The sequence below is a fragment of the Artemia franciscana genome, unplaced genomic scaffold (assembly GCF_032884065.1).
Source record: "Artemia franciscana unplaced genomic scaffold, ASM3288406v1 PGA_scaffold_138, whole genome shotgun sequence".
Taxonomy (NCBI): Eukaryota; Metazoa; Arthropoda; class Branchiopoda; order Anostraca; family Artemiidae; genus Artemia; species Artemia franciscana.
Window position 1 is genome coordinate 113814 of NW_027062629.1, and position 17624 is coordinate 131437.

At 33.8% G+C, this 17624-nt stretch overlaps 2 protein-coding genes across 3 annotated transcripts in view; both read left to right on the forward strand.

Annotated features, from left to right (window-relative positions):
- The window catches only part of LOC136041323 (E3 ubiquitin-protein ligase ariadne-1-like), a 53946-nt gene extending 47035 nt beyond the window's left edge, over positions 1 to 6911 (forward strand). The window contains exon 11 of the mRNA XM_065725948.1: positions 334 to 6911. Coding sequence (XP_065582020.1) covers positions 334 to 424 — 91 coding nt within the window. The 3' untranslated portion in view covers positions 425 to 6911. The remainder of the gene's footprint in view (positions 1 to 333) is intronic.
- A 1885-nt stretch (positions 6912 to 8796) lies between these two features.
- The window catches only part of LOC136041316 (outer dynein arm-docking complex subunit 2-like), a 46606-nt gene continuing 37778 nt past the window's right edge, over positions 8797 to 17624 (forward strand). The window contains exons 1-3 of one of the 2 annotated variants that reach the window (XM_065725941.1): positions 8797 to 9103; positions 11285 to 11431; positions 13228 to 13443. In XM_065725941.1, coding sequence (XP_065582013.1) covers positions 8936 to 9103; positions 11285 to 11431; positions 13228 to 13443 — 531 coding nt within the window. In that variant the 5' untranslated portion in view covers positions 8797 to 8935. The remainder of the gene's footprint in view (positions 9104 to 11284; positions 11432 to 13227; positions 13444 to 17624) is intronic. The other variant, XM_065725943.1, reaches the window with a different exon arrangement.

Below are 17624 nucleotides of genomic sequence, written 5' to 3' on the forward strand. Positions count from 1 at the left end.
AGACATTGTTACTACAGTTTAATAAAAAACACCAACAAAAAGCTCCGTTTTTCTGTTGTTTTTTCCTTTGCCTCTGTTTATATGAATATATATATATATATATATATATATATATATATATATATATATATATATATATATATATATATATATATATATACACCAGGTTACTTTTTTGGGGTGGTGCGCTCAGTATGCTCTCTGCCAGGAAGGAATTACCTACTTTTTTGGTCATCAGGGTATAAACTAAAAGGGTTGTCCGATTCGCGTCGAACTTAGGTAGAAATATTCTTTCATAATTTTAAATAGAGCATTTATTATTTCTCTTTCTAGATACTGTGACCATAGACGAAAAGTCCTAACCCAACATGTTCACGAGGGATATGATAATGACTGGTGGGACTACACAGAGAAAGTCCAATAAAGTAATTTGCTAATGGAATTGTTTTTATAACAACTGATCTTAATTTGGCAATTAGTCTATATTTTGTCATTTAGCTTGTCTCATTCTCATCTAGTATTTCAAATTTAGATTAATTACTACTTTGGCCATCCGAAATCAAAACATATTATGTACTGCGTTTGACAGTGCTGTACATTGCAGTGAATGTTATCATAAGAATAATTATGAGTGGAATGCTAAAGGTCGACATTAATTACTAATGGGAAGCATAACATCTGTGCATTAAAAACAGATAGCATTGTTCCCCTTATTTTGAAAATATTTATTTTGTCTCTTTGTAAAACTTTCAATATAGGATTATATTTTTGAAAAATTGGTTCAATTCGAGCTCAATAACATCGTGTGACTTGATTTACATTCTTGCTCGTCACGTCGCCAGCGTAGAGAGAATCAGACTTCAGCGCCGTAAGCTGTCTCCAAAATGTTCTGCTTTGGGCGAGGGTTAGAGCTTGTTTGGGGTCCTTGCTCTTAATAATGAGTTGACCATGGATGACATAAGCCCATTTTTTGCGTGGTCTATCTCTGGGTTATTTCAAGCCGGTTACAGCTGGATCGATGTCGAAGATCATATCACTATTTGAGTTAAATTATATTCTTGGTAATCACTAGTATTTGATTGATGGTGATTCGTTGATGAATTTAAATATATGTTGAAACTGCTGTTTTAAGTTCTTAAGCGTGTGTGTAAAATTATATCTAAAGTTAGGTTTTATTTTCAATCTAACTGGGATTCAATTTATGATATAAATAGATGTGTGATAAATATATTAAAGAAACGGCATACATTAAATCAAACCAACTATTGAATACTTGAAAGTATTTCAAATATATTTGTAGTTTAGTTAAAATCCAACAAGCAAGTAATGAGATACATGAAATTGAAAAAAATATATTTTTTTATTTTTTGCTACTACTACTACTACTACTAGCAATTCATTGCAGCACCAAGCTGCCTGATTCCACTGTAGCTACGCACTCTTCTCCACCACCCCAATCTATTCAGTCTCCCTTTTTACTAGCCTCCCTGGAAGTTCCTATTTCTCTTAAATCTTTCCTTGCAACATCCACCCCATTCAAGGATAATCTGCTTTTCGTTTGGATAAAGATGGTTGGTCTTCAAGGACAATCTTTTGCAATCGGTCATCCTTCATCCGCAGAACGTGCCCTAGCCATATCATTCTTTTTCGTATTGCTAATTCTTAATTAGCTTTAAAATTTATAGCTTTAAGCCGTGGTAGATCGTGCTTGTATTTAGACTTTATTTTAAGCTTTTCTTTATTTCAAAATCCCTTACTTGTTTCTAGATTGCTCATCATTATCGTCAAATGCTGATGATGATCTTAAAGGGGGGGGGGTCATAGGCATGAGCCTGCATAGTGGCGCTGAACTCCATTAGAGCTAATAATCATGAATTGTCGAAATATATCATAAAAATTTCGTAGTAAATGTATAACTCAGAATAACATGCCATAGTTATGGATTGTTTTCTTAATTTGTTCTTAGCGACTTCTTCGTATCATCGTTTGCGATTGAAATGCAATGGCGGAGAGTTGCTTATTAATTTGAGACAGTTTTCAGTTTTACAAAATAAGTTATTCCTAGCCATCTATTCTCGGGTTAATTTTTAAGTTTGGATTATTCCTCTCATAGAAGTAATATTTTAATTATAGTAGTGCTGTAGTGACGATTTTGATTCGGGGAAAGGTTACTATTGATAAAGTCAGTCAGAGGTGTATTGAGTAATTAAGTGACCAAATAGTTCAATTTGTAAAGTATTTTGGAGTTTGGCATAGGGGGGGGGGGCTTAATACCTCACCATCTGAGTTTAGACTAGATTCAAAAGATGGTAATATGTGTGTGAAAATATAAATTGAAATTTGGAAGTAAGACAGAAAATAGATAGTGCAAACTTTTGCTTAAAAATATTTAAAGTATCAAAATAATAAGGTATTTAAGGTATTAAAGTATTTAAAGTATTTAAAGTATTAATTTTAAATATAGATCTGTCAGAATACCGTTTTTTTAGTAGCTTAATTACTTAATTAAGGGAATGTAGCTCTTTTTGCTTTGTGCTTAGCCGATTAAGATCTTTCTTTTTTTATTAATATTTTGCTTAAACAGTTTATTTAGAAAGACAGTTTATACATCGAACAAAAGCCGATATATAACAGTAGATTGAGACTTTGGAGCTGTTTGATTGGATTTTGATTTTTAATTGAATTGTAATCTATGTAATGATCAATATCATTTCATTCGGCGTGCAAATTGAAACTCTCTCAGCCCTTTTGGGAATATTTCTCCTGAATGAAATAAAATTTCAAGCGTGATAATCAACTTGAATTAAATAGCGACAGCAGATGGACAACTTTAAGAATTAAATTTAATTCTAAAGAATTTTTTAGTGTTTTTTAGTTTCTCAAAATTTGTGACATACAAATACTTAGGATTTTTTTAGGGGGACCAATAAAAAAAAAGAATTGTATTTGATAGCTGGAATAAAATGGGCCAAGAAATTTGGGAATATTTGGGTTTTTGTGGGGGGGGGGACAGGTCTCCCAGCCCCCCTCCCTCTAGGCACCGTATCCGTTTATAAAGGTTATTGGTTAATTAAAATATTATCAATTTTAGAGAAAATAAAACGAAAAATTACAACTTTGTGTATTTTTTACAATGCTTACGATATGCCGAGTACCCACAATATACAGTAAAGGTATTGTGTATTAACTAGAGGGTCTAGTATTATAGTGGACTAGTTCCTTTTTCCTTAATGGGCTATCGAACTAAGTTCCAAGTCCTACATTGGTTGAAATATTTCAGCAGTTGCTTTAAAACTAACAAAAATGCATGTGTATTTGCTCATAGCAACTGTGAACGAACTCTCGTGTATCTGTTTTCATTTGTTGTATTCACCTGTGCCGGAAATTTTTTATATTATCAGAGTAGATTTATTTTACTGTTTCTGCAGTAATGAATATGGACGATTTTTTTATCGTTCAAATAGGTCTGATCGGTTTGACATCAGAAGTTCCTCTTTTCTTTATTTTTTATTTCGTTTTTCTTTTTCTTTTTTGAATCTCTTTATTTGAGAAAAGGATTGCTCATTCAAAAATCTGCTTGGAAGATAACGTTCGTAACACAACGAATATTAATGAAAATACGAATCGTCGATTTTTTTAACATTAATTGTCAGGGAGATTTTGGAGAACCTATTTTCCTTCAGGGAAAACTAGGGGAATCCCTGCAAAAGTTTGGGAATAGCGGAAGCATTGATCTTGGGACCAAAATAATCAATAGGCTTGGGTCAATAAGTTTAAATGATTGTGGCTAATTGACCTAGTGTACAAGAGGTTATGAGAATTAGCATAAACAGGATGGGTAGGCAATAAAAGTGGGAACTGGCGCTATGTAGAAAGAATCTCCTACACCATCCACGGTTCATCTGTCTTTAACGACACAGAATCAGAGTTTGAGGTAAAATAAAAAAGAAACACCATCAAGGGATAACTGAGCATACTTTCAAGCAAAGAAAGCACCATAATAATTATATCCTTCAGTAGGTCAACAATCAGATTGGCTTTTTTCAAGGCTTTTTTGAATCAACAAACCTTTTTTTTTATCAGTTTGAAAAAAAAATGCTACATACACCTTTTGAATTATTTCGGCCAATCTCCAAAAAATCTCATAAAATCTTTGTTGTTTAGCTTTCATCATATCGCTTTAAGCGTGACCACGCCATAATTAGAACCTTTGGCGAGGATTCTAGTAGGATGCAGAGTTACCTATTTTAGCCCAGTGATTTCCAAAATAGCCTTTGTCTAATTTTGCAAGCTTATTTTGAAATGATTTGCTATTCTTGCGGAGTGTAGTGATATTTTTTTTCTTTTTTTAAACGTTAATTGAAACTTCAATAAGTTAAAAAATTAATTGAAGATTGTTGAAATTTAGGTTGAGGTTAAGAATAAGTCTTAACCAGAGGCACGGCCATAACTAAAATTGGTAGATAGTTCATATAGCGGATGGATGGTCCTGCCCGCTGTGAATTACTGATTCTAAATGTATTCTACAACTAAACGTATTTAAACCAAAGGGCATATCTAGTCTTTTTGTAACTCTAAATGCAACTGAAAATAACATCCTTAAGGTTTCTGTCAAAAGAATTTCCCTTGTGGGTTTAAAAGTAAGAAAGATGAGCGTCAATTTGGTTGAAGTTGTAAAAAAAATAGCTGATGAATTTGGCCGAAATATAGAGCAAAGCATAAAATTTCTTATCTTTTGAGCTTGGGAGGGGGAGGGGCTCTACTTAAAAGGTCTAAGGAAGTGGTGAAGAAAATCAGGAAATAAAAGAGATGAACTACTTAAGAATTAAGAGACCTTGTTTTGTAGGTACAACTTTGTATAAATTCGTACTATATAAACCTGTGGTTTAAATAGGAATTGACTGCAAATAGACGTTATTTTGCGATAAAATTGAAATTTGATCTTCTTTATTTTCTCCATTTTTCTTGGGGGGGGGGGGGAGATTCTTCTTTTGTCCCAGCCATTCGTTTACGTCGGAGACTCTGGGGTTAAAAAAAAAAAGAAAAAACATTTTTTTGTATCTTCTGTTATCTTAGGAGTCCAAGTTTAGACGAAATGAGGATATCGGAAACAGTATTTAAATGTCTAAAAGTCTATCAGAATGTAAAAAAAAGAAAGGAGTAATATAATTTCTTAAAAAAACTTATAAACAACTTGATTGGTTTGTGCATGAGAATTCAAGCTAGTCAAAAGAACGGAAATTTCTGTGTCATAGTTTTTTTTTTTACAGGAAATGCCTCCATTTGTCTTTAATATATTGTATCTTCTGAATAGCAAATATTTTGCAATAAATGACTGTTTTTCAAAATTATTGTCGTATGATTTACATGTTTCTTTAATCTATTCGCATCTGTATGCAATAGATGGATTGGACCTTCCTTAAAGCTTTTCTATCAGTGGGATCGACTTCCTGTTTAATTCTTTAAAACCCAAAGGCGTTTGATGATTCAGGCATTGCTCAATCTCTGGGAAAGCGCTTTCCCACTCCGGAAAGCGCTTCTCCTAAAATTTTATAGATTCTCTTATTCTTCACCATGCTAAGTAATTTGCTTTCAAAATAAATCATGGTAAGGCCTATAAATACGAGACTCATTCGCATCACCTGTAAAGGACTTTGATAAAAGTTCTACAAAAGTCACTTGGTTTTCCCCAATTACAAAAATCATATTCAAAACCTTCATTAATTTATTTCCAACTTTGCATCTGAAAATTTGGAAAACTAAAACGTTTCGATTGTTTGGTTCCCTTTGAAGATTCAAGGTAGTACTTTGAAAGATTAAAACGTTCTAATACAATTTTTTTGAGTGGATTTTGCTAAGTACTAGCTTGCAGTTTCTTCTCTTATAACTTGCCTATTTTCTTTATGGCATAGGGCCTTTTACATCTCTTCCTGCGTCATTCTCCAAATTCAGCTCATATAATCTTAATCACATTGTCAGTAAAATCTGTTGATCATATTAGCATTATATGTGATGAAAAGTCAAATGTTCAAAAAAAAATTAGGACCTCTGCTTAGAAAATTAATTGCAAAGAAACCCAAATTGCAGACAATTAGATAGAGGGACCAGTTTAGTTTTACGGTACCTGAGGATATATCCCTCCCTCCCCCTCTATGTCGAGTGTATCTCCAAAACAATAAACACTACTTTTAGTATCCACCTTTCTGGTAACTTCATTCTCTGCATTGTATTTCGCTCCGACGTCAACCTAATAATTTTGAAATGACATACACTAGTTGGGAGTAGATTAGACGCGTGTTTCTGCTATCTTAAATGTTGTTAATGAGTGTTAGCAATAATTTTTGTTCATGTACAGAAGGATAAATGTGGAAGAATCCATTATGGCTTTTGAAAAAAAAAAAATGTTAATGCGCCTTAGAACATATTAGAAGCGTGTAGAAACATCTGCTATGAAATTTAAATTTTGAAAATACATATGACAATTTAAATTATTTCTACATGGAAGAGGTTATATCTCATAGTTGGGATTCATTTGCACTTCAGCTTGCACTCAACACCCAACGAAAACGTATAATTTTAAATGCCCTGCACTTGTCACTCCCAATCCTCTATGGATTAATGGAAATCGTTTGTTGATAAAATTGGTGCTGACATTTTTTTTTTGCCAATAAAGGATAGTAGAAACACGCCTTAGTTATTTGATATTAGACTGCGAATTTTGTTTTCAAGTGACAAGCTAAAGACTTTGAATTTGTATTTAGATATATGCTTTTTGTCTTCTGTATAATTTGTGCGAAAATAGATATTTTTTTTTCCTAAGTTAATTATTGATTCGGTTATTCACGAACCTATTATTTGTTTATAATTTTGTTTTTCTCTTTATTAAAGGAATAAATATGAATGTTTTACAATTGTTCTTGTTTTTGAGGGTGTTGGAACTATTAAAGATATTTTTGTTATTTTCTATGCAAATAAGGACTGTATGGAAAAAAGCATCGCATCTGCATCCTCTATGAAAGTTAATTTTTTGAGGAAAATAGTGGTACAAACAATAAGTAATATAATGTAATGAGGAACTTTTTAAAGACAGGGAGCTGCTGAACCTACCAATTAGACATTTCGGATGGGCTAACAGCCGTTTTTGTTAATATTAAATAAAAAAAACTTAAACTGAATAAAAAAAAAAATGAAAACATCAAAGTTTTTTCAACTGAAAGTAAGTAGTGGCATTAAAACTTAAAACGAACAGAAATTACTCCGTACTTGAAAGGGGGTGTTCCCTCCTCAGCGCCCTGCTCTTTACACTAAAGTTCGACTCTTTCTCTCAACTCTACTTTTTTTAAAACAGTAAATAACTTTAGCGTAAAGAGCAGGGCGCTGAGGAGGGAGTAGCCCCTTTCATATACGGAGTAATTTCTGTTCGTTTTAAGTTTTAATTTTGCTCCTTACTTTCAATTAAAAAAACTTGTATTCTTTATTTAATTTCTGAACGTTTTTGAATTAATTAGTTTTGGCTCTCCGCACATGAATAATTAAAACGAAATTACTATATTAATTTTTTTGGCAAAATGGCTTTCTCATAGTTTTGACCGGACGATTTTGAGAAAATAAAGGAGCGGGGGAGGAGGCCTAGCTGCCCTCCAATTTTTGGTTACTTTTATTTCTTTTGTTTTTCCATTTTTTTTCTAACGTTCTATTTTATAAGTTGGTTCTACATACTCCCCCTCGTCGATAAATCCTTCCTTTTGTAAAGTTGAAATATTTGATCTTTTATGGTTGGTACAATATCTTTTTAATTCTCTTATAAACAAATCTTATCCTTGTTTCATATTCTCATTTAGTTACAATCTTTGGTATCTGAGATTAGGTAGTGATTCAAAATTTTTTATCGATTATTTGAATTGTCCTTTTATATAGTATATTTTTCTTATCCTTCTTATCCTTCCTTAAATCATAAAAAAGTACTTGGTCTGGAATTCGCACTTTGATTTTGTCAAAATTCAAGAAGCTGAATTTCAAGACAAATCAAGAAACAAAACTCATGAAATAACCATTATGAATTAAATCAAATTTCAAATTTAACGCGTTAACTGGAGGCAAAGAAGAAAAAGCGCAAGGAACTTGTAAAATCCCGTGCAGTCTGGCGTCTATTATCAATAATTCGTGTATGGCTACTAGGAACACAAAAAGTCCATCGTTACACAAAATAGTGTTACATTTACAACAGTCCAGAAACAGAGAAGACTTGAGTCACATACAACTCAAAAGATTTGGGACATATTCAAAAATAGACTCAAAGCAATAGAGAGTAAGTAATACGTATATATAGAGGGGATTACTCCTTTAGAATCACGTAGTCGATATGTATAATTTTTATTACAGATCCTGGGTCAATTACTTTATTTTAGTGGAAGTTGGTCACCGTGCCTGTAACAACAAGGTAATAAATATGCTGTAACATATGAGATAGGGATGATAAACAAATATGTTTCGGAAGGAAGTTCACAATAGAGTGTTGTGAAGTACAGCTCTATTAGAAACAGATTTTGTATAATTGAGAACAGTTTTTAAGCAATTTTTTTCACATTACAATTCAGATCAATAGAAATTGTGAACTGATATCGGGTCCCTTCTAAAATTAGGGTGGGGCTATAGCCCCATACCCCCCCCCCCCCAAAAAAAAAGGCCACTGTCTTTTAGTTTCTCTTATAAGCCAGCTTCGCTTTCTATTGGTTTTTAACAAATGAAGCTTTCCGCTAAGGCATGGCTTGTCGCGAAAAAAAACCTTTAATGGTCGCTGTCTTGGAAGTTTTCCCTTCTTTTTCAAAAGCCGGGTTATAGATGCGTATTCAGATGGCCTCCACTACGCTGCAGGGATTAGGGTGAAGTTGATGTTGACAAATCTCCATGGAGATAGTAAATAGATGAAGCTATCATGTCCAAAGGGATTTTACATTTAAAAAAGAAAAAAGTTAAGGCAACTTTAGAACATACGGTACCGAGTTATGAAGAAGTCGAGTTATTGGCATTACCCATCCCAACACTTGGGAAAAAACTCACTCCTGGTCAGTGGGTCATTCAGAAACAAGTGAGGCGTATACAGGTAAGAATGTTTTCGATAAAAGGTATTGATTTTGAGATGTAAATATATTTTCCTTTTTTTATATTTTTTATTTTACTTGTCCTATGGTGATCATTCGAAACAAAAATAGAGGCCAGCGATAGTATAGCTTGGATTTAGAAACTTTTCTATAAATACTTAGGAAGTTCTAAAGATTTCTTTTGTGAAAAAGAAACAAAAAGTTTCAGTGACTCTCTTAATAAGGTAAAAAGGATAAGGTTTATTTCTGAAAAAATTCTATTACGAGCGCAGATGTGCCGAATTTGAGTCAATGAACACAAAAAAGCCAATACTATAGGGCTAGTTTTATATTACAAGGGAATATTATAATTGTTGAAAACAGGTAAAAGTTTGAGGATTAAATGGGAACAAAGTACATATAAACACAAGGATAAAATGTAGTCTCGTGAGATAATAAGGCATTGCGTCTCAGACCAAGGGAAGAAGCGGGAAGAGGTCCTAAGGAAGAACTTAAAGGGAATTGGGACTTCATTTGAAGGGGTAGAGAGTCGAGCATTGGATAAAATAGGTGGAAAGGGGAGTGTTTGCAGCTTTGTTACCCCCAGGTGGCTTGGTGATTCAAGGAGTTGTAACTGGTAGTACTAGCAGTTTTCACAAAGAAGCTTTTTTTCTTATATTTGCTTGCATGCACTCATCTTTTTCAGTGTACATCAAATAGAAGTGGAATTGACATCTAAACAGAATTCCGAATTGGCCCGTACAAAATTGTAGATAGCGACAATTTTTTTAATTTTCTATTTTGGTATTAATCCTCCTTTTCCGAGATTGTGCTGTTTTTCCTTTCAGTTGTAATTTCGGGAATAAACTAAAATGGCCCCTAAATAAACGTTTAGTTTTCAATAATAGATTCTTATCTTATTTTGATATCAATATTAATATTAGTTTTCGAGAAATCATGTTTGGACTTCGATTTAGTGTGTCTTGAATGGCAGACTTAAAAAATTTAAAAATGTAATTGACATGATTGGCTACTGAAAAGTTCAGACCTTGTGCCGCTATAGCCTAACCTAAATTTGGGTAAGAAATTAAGGAAACGACATGCTTTCAGTTTAAGGAAACGTAATAGCGAACCATTAAATATAGGCAAAAGAGTTTGAAAAAAGAAAATAGAATTTTCACTTACTGTAGACCCAGAAAAACTCAGTTCCCAAATCTATCAAGGTAAAGACCCTATCCCGATAGGTGAAAACTCCGGTGTCTACTGAGTTCCTTGCTCTTGTGGCCTTTGGTACATCGGAAGAACGGATCAACGACGTAAGGATAGATTAACTCAACACTCAACCCCAATTAATAGCCCTTAAATAGCGGAAAAAACTGAAAATTTTGACCCTGCCCTCTCCGGACACATATTTAATAATCCAGACCGTGCTGTTTTATATAACAACACTAACCTCATTTCATATGACAAAGGTATTGTCCAGCACTACAGAGAAGCTGTTGAAATTTTTAAATACCAACATTTAGGTATAGCTTTGAACAGACATTCAGGTAATTTAAGAATAAATGAGTCGTATTTCGGTTTTCTCAAAATTGAAGCCGAAACTTTATTAATCCCTAAAATAAATATTGAACCACTTCCCCAATCGCATAATAAAATACACCATCAACCCCTTAGGTCTCAAAGGGTATTCGCAAGAAATACAATGGTTAAAATCAAAAATCAAGTAACATAGTTCTCCATTTTATTCAATTGCTGCTTCGTTTGTTTGAGTGAATTATTTTTTCTTTTATTTCTCTGTTGTTCATTAGTATTCGTCGATGGCAGTTCATATTTGTTTGGGTGCAAATCACGGATATTGGCGAATAACTCACTTTATTGTTGTTAGGTGTTTGATTTTAATTCTTTTAATTTTTGGTCTGCTATTGAATTTTATTTAATTTTTGGTGTTTTTTTGTCATTGGTTTTGTTGTAGTTTCCGCGTTTGTTTTTTGGTTTTGCTTTATTTTTGATCATATTATTTTGTTCGCGCTGAAGAAAAAAGGTGGTTGTTTCCTCGAAATATTTGCTTTCTGTGTTTTCCTCATTATTTTCATTTGGCCTTTAAAAACTCCATTTTTGATCTTTTCTTTCTTTATGTTATTGCAGGCCAATGTGGTTTAAAAAATTATCTTTACATAAAGTAATTTTATATTTTTTGTTAGAATGGTAATTTAGAAGATACACGACGTTACCTCACAGAGCTGAAAGATATGGAACTGAAAAATGAAGAGAGTCAAGCTGTTGTCTTTGCTTCGGGGCTCTTGGATACACTTGTGAATATTTTGGAAAGCGGTGATATGGTATCTAAGGTATTGCTTGATTTATTTTTAGTATTTTTCTCATGTGTTACACTTCCTATTGCCAATTTTTGATCTCTCTCTTTTTTGATATATGCTATCTAAGGTGTTGTTATCTTCATTTTTCCTTTTTTTTCCTCCATTTCTTAAACATTACACTGGCAAATTATCTATCTTTCTCTTTTTTGCCATATGCTGTCTATGGTGCTACTATCTTCATTTTTACTTTTTTTCCATGTCTTAAACTTACCATTACTAATTTGTCCATCTTTCTCTTTTTGTCATATGCTATCTATGGTGTTACTATCTTCATTTTTTCTTTTTTTTTCTCCACGTCTTAAACTTCCCATTACCAACTTGTCCATCTTTATTTTTTTTTTATATATGCTATTTAAGGTGTTGCTATCTTAATTTTTCCTTTTTTTTCCTCCATGTCATAAACATCCCGTTGGCAAATTGTTCATCTTTCTCTTTTTGCCATATGCTATCTATGGTGTTACTATCTTCATTTTTACTTTTTTTCTCTCCATGTCTTAAACTTCCCATCGCCAATTTGTTCATCTTTATTTTTCTCCATATGCTATCTAGGTGTTACTATCTCCATTTCTACTTTTTTTTTCTCCATTTCCTATAGTTCCCTTTGCCAATTTACTCGCCTTTCTCTTAATGCCATATAATAATAATAATAATAGCCAATATTATTGCCCTCTATGCATAACAAAGATGCACTAAGAGGAGTATGAACAAAAAGAAACATGGAAATGACACTGGCAAAAACTATGCAAAAATACTGACAACATAACTTTCAAATCAACAAGGGTCAAATGCTATGATACTTCAAAACTTACGACACAAGGGACATGATAGAAAAACTATCAGCAGAAAATTGACAATTCTATTTTAGCGGTCACCAAATCTATGGTACAATTCATTCAAAATTTAAACCCCCCCCCCGAAAAAAACTGTACCGCTGGGAGATGCAACTATTTTGATTCCAAATAGCGATACTGGAGAAATGCTGGCAGAACCTAAAGAACAAAAATCGGATTTTCTTATTATCAGAAGCGGAGAGAATTTTTCAAAAAGGTGTCAAAAACAACATATGTGGTGCAAAAAACATGTCAACATGTTAGCCAATGAAAGGTTTTCTTATCAAAGTGGGTTTACTTTTTTTAATAGTTTTCTGGAGGGAGAGGAGGAGGCAGTGAGGTAAAGCAGTAAAACAAATGGCAAACTATGCGGGAATTGAATTTTTTTTTAAAGATATTTAAGAGAAAGAAAAATGTGTATAATTTAAAGATCAACAGCAGAACAAAAAAAAAAAAAAAAAAAAAAAAATCCAACAAATTTGACTTGACCTCCGGGAGGCTTTAACAACAGGAGAATAATTAAAGTTAAATTCATTTAAACACATCATATCAAGAAAATAAAAAAAGAAAACTGACAACAAATAAATTAAAATAGTATCTTAAAAACCTCCAAAATACTGTAATCACTATAAAATCCCGAATAAGCACACTAAAATGATAAAAGATTGTCTCTGGTACACCAAAATGCGTATTGTACAGTTTCAGATTGGCAATGAGCAATTTCCCCAACATTCTTGGGAAAATTGTAGAATCTTGATTTTTCAGGAGCAGCAACTTCGATTCATAATTTGTGTACGTGCCCGGTTATACGTGAAAATGAGGGAATTTAACATTTATTTCATTTGTATTGGCTATATGAAAGATTTTATCTTTCACAAAATTTTAGAACAAACACTGAATTGATTGAAAAGCCCTATATGCTGTTTCTTTCTTTTACAGATTACTTCCATTGAAATTCTAGAGGCACTTTGTTTTGTTGATTTATATCATCGTTATCTTTGTACGATAAATATCGGAGTTGCCATGTGCAGTAACCTTGTTGGTGACTATAACTCCCGCAAAATGGTGCTGAAACTTCTTTGCCTATTTAAATTAGTAACGGATAGAAAAATTGTGCAGGCTGAGGCCGTAGCCTCAAACGCCATTGGTAAACTGGTGAGTCCTCAGTTTAATTACGATAGCTAAATAAAAACCTTTTATTCTTTTGATGGTTTCTTTTTAAAGATGTTATAAAATTCAGTATGTTTAATATTAATGTTAATTTGATTTTACCTTTTAGTATTCACTAGCTTTGGATTTTTTTTCTATTTAGTTTTTCCTGATATATAAATCAATTTGGACTATTTTTTAGTTTCTCATAGTGTTTTAACTCAGGAAATTTTAAATCAAACTTTGTAACCTACCCAGGTCTTATGTAAGAAGGCGAGGGGAGGGGGGTGCGTGGGTAAAATTGAAAATAATCATACCTGCATGCATAACTTTTCATCTGAGAGTAGTAAAACTTAGAACAAGGTGTGCATTACGGATGGTTTTCATATTTATGCAAGGCAGTATGGCTAAAAAAGGCTCACAAACTCTATTGACGATTACTCTGCTTATGTACGTATTACATGATATTCTTAAGTGAGCTGTCCTTGCTCTTTAAAGGATGTGCCAATGCTGTTAAATATATTACTACTCTTATAAAAACATATATTTGTTGTTCGAACGAAATTTAAATGTTGTTCAAGTATTGTATATGTCGTTAAATAATCTGTTTACTATTTTTATTTGGTAAAAAGCCCAAAAAAATATTATATTCGGGATCCTGCTGCTTAGTTAATCTGACTTGGAATGCCACCATTGACCATGAATGCCATTGATGTTGATGTGCACAATTTACAGCAAAGGTTCAGCTCAACAGAAAATATTTACAGCAAAGGAAAATATCAGCTCAACTGGTTTGGCATGTCTGTAGATGACTGCATAATATCTTAGAGATAATATCTAGTCTAGTTGACACTACCGTCATTAAGTAGAGGCCAACCTAAAACCTGGGTAGCCATGATGAAAGTTGTATTTGATCCTCTAGGTGTTATTCAGCAACGTGAAAGAAGAGGACACTTGTGGTTATTGTCTCTTTTTTGATTCAAAATAGTTCGGAATATCAAGGAGCAATGTGTCATCTTTTAAGTACCGGATTGGACTTCTTCCCTGTTTGAAGGACGAGTAATTACCTTGAGTATTCAAAAGCATACTTAGTAATTATTCAATAGCCAGAACAGTAGGGGAAGATCATATGAAGATCAGTAGGTAAAATATTATTTGTATCATGAAAAATGTGAAAAATAATATGGTAAACAGTTATATAACACTCTGTTATATAATGATATAACACAAATAAAGAAGAAAAGGTCGTGGGTCAAACACCAGCTGCTTGGTACTAAATGCACGTTTCTACTGTCCTTATTACGGTTGTCGATAAGGATGCTATGTAGATACAGGAGACATACATGTTTCGGAGGCAACGCTTTAGCGTTGCCTATAGTAAAGGTCGTAAGGCTTCAATATTTCATTATTTATCATTATTTTTTCCCAATAGGCACTTCTGATTTTCCCAGAGGCACTTCATATGGAAGGAGTGGTCACATTAACTTTGGAAAGAGCTTATTCGATTGAAAATCGGAAGTTTTTGTAACCTTTTTCAGAGTCCAAAGTGATCGGAGGGCAACTAGCCTCCCCCCTACTTTCCTTTTTCACCAATTAAATCTGCAAAAAATTTTGAGATATCAGTTTTGTTTAAAATAGTTCAAAGATCAGATAACGAAACTCTGGGGTTGATACAACCCTTCAGAGCCCAGCAACAGGTGTTTTAGGTTCTGCCCGGAGACATATGTGGTTTTTATGGAAGGGGTACTCGTATAAACTTCAGAGGGGGCTCATTTGATTGGAAAATGAAAGTTCTAATTTACTTTTTAAGAGTCAAATGAGATCGGAAGGTCACTATCCCTCCCTCACGCCTTATTTCCCCAGTTGAATCAGATACAAATTTTGAGATAGCTATTTTGTTAAAAATAGTTCAATCATCAAATAAAAATCCAGGTTTGACACAGTCCCTCAGAGCCTGGGGGTAGTCGTATAAGCTTCGTATAGGTCGTATAAGCTTCAAAAGGGGCTCACTTGATTCTAAATTGAAATTTTTAGTTCGCTTTTAAGAGTCAAAAGTGATCAGAGAGCAACTAGACCCCCTCCTCTACCGCCTCTTTTCTCAGTGCCTCTGATCAAGTTTTTTTAGATAGCCCTTTTTTCAAAATAGTTCAAACATCAGATAGTTCAGGTGTTTTAAGTTCTACCCCGGGGGTATATAACGTTTCTATTGAAAGGGTGGTCGTATAAACTTCGGAGGGGGCTCGAATGATTAGAAATTGAAATTTCTAGTCCCTCTTTTAAGATTCAAAAGTGATGGGAGGGTAACTATCCCCCCATGCCCTCTTTTCCACAAATTCATCCGAACGAATTTTTGATAGAGCCATTGTTTAAAATAGACCAAAGATTATATATATATATATATATACTAGCTGTTGGGGTGGCGCTTCGCGCCACCCCAACACCTAGTTGGTGGGGCGCTTCGCGCCCCCCCAAGCCCCCCGCGCGCGTAAGTCGTTACGCGCCATATTAGTTACGCGCCATTGTAGCCGTGTCCCTGTGTCCCACCTGTGAATAGAGAGAGATATAAATATATATTTTTAACTACGTAAAATATGCGAATATACAACAATCTTCGCTGTCCCATTGTCTGTGCATATAAATAGCATTTATATTCCCTGTGTCCCGGTCGTCATTTGTGTCCTGGTGTCCCAGTTTGTAATTTCTCTTTGAGTGTCCCGGTCGTCATTTATATTCCCTGTGTCCCAGTGTCCCGGTCGTCATTTGTGTCCCGGTGTCCCGGTCTGTAATTTCTATTCAAACAATCCCTATGTCTCAGTCGTCAATTATATATCCCGCCTGTGCCCCCGGCGTCCCCGTTGTAGTTGTGTCCCTGTGTCCCGGTCGTCATTTATATTCCCGGTTATATCCACGCTTTCTTTTCTTACTTTCTCTATCAGCAGCAAGTTTTTTGGCATAGACTCTTTGAGCAGCTTCCTCGGCTGTTGCCATTGTAGGTTCTTCAGTCATTTTACAATTAAACATTTTTCCGTGAACGCATGTCTTAAATACCATTAATGACGTCACCGTCATAGCAAAAATGACGACAACTAACTTCATGACGTCAGCCGACACAGAAACATGACGTCACCTGACACACAGACAGACAGACAACTTATTTTTATATATATAGATAATGATATAGATTATATAGCTACTCCAGGTTCATTTCGGTCAATATTCTGGAATTGTCGTGGTCTTATGAGTAAAATGGATTTTGTATCGGCGTTTTTTCCCAGTCATGATATTTTGTTGATTGGGGTATGTGAAACATTTCTTAGTGATAATCTTTCTTCTTCAGTCCAAATTCAGGGTTATAATTTTTTGAAAAATCACGAGTATAAAAAAATAAAGGAGGAATCGGGTGTTATGTACGTAATGATATTCATTCGCGAAAAATAACAGATTTTGATGACTTATATGAGGAAATGAAAGTGGAATTTTTGATTTCACAATTGAAAATACATAATGAGAATGTTGCCTGTTGCGTTTGTTATAAGCCCCCTCATGTATTACCCTCTTCTTTTTCGTCATCACTCAATACCCTCATGAAGCTAATATTATGCAGGTACAGAAGGGTAATTTTGATGGGAGACTTCAACGTCAATTTGATTTATGATTCACATCAGACAACAGATAAAGAAATGGATGAGTGTAGATTTAGCAAAAATGCGATAGATTTTCTATCGATGTGCCTGTCGCATTGTTTATTACCACTTTGTAGCATCACCTACAAGAGTAACTGCAACGTCGGCATCACTGATTGACAATATTATGACGAATTTCGAGACAAATCTAATAAGGATAGTGTTGGTGGACTCTTCTGATCATTTCATGTTGTTTTCTGAATTAAAAAGTGAGCTTAAACCGAATATTTTTTTTCCAAAAAGTCACGGTTACTCAATAAAAATACGCTACGACTATTAAAAGAAAGATTAAGTATTATGAATGATAATGGACCTATCGAATCTGAGGATGTGAACCACGTCATGGATTTATTTTTAAAGCAGTTTAAAGAAATATTAGATGAAACATGCCCGGTAAAAAAGATTGGTCTGAGACGTTATCAATCTCCTAATAAGCCGTGGACGGCCGAAGGCATGCTACGATCTATAAAGGTTAAAAATCAGTTATTCAGGAGGCAACTTAAC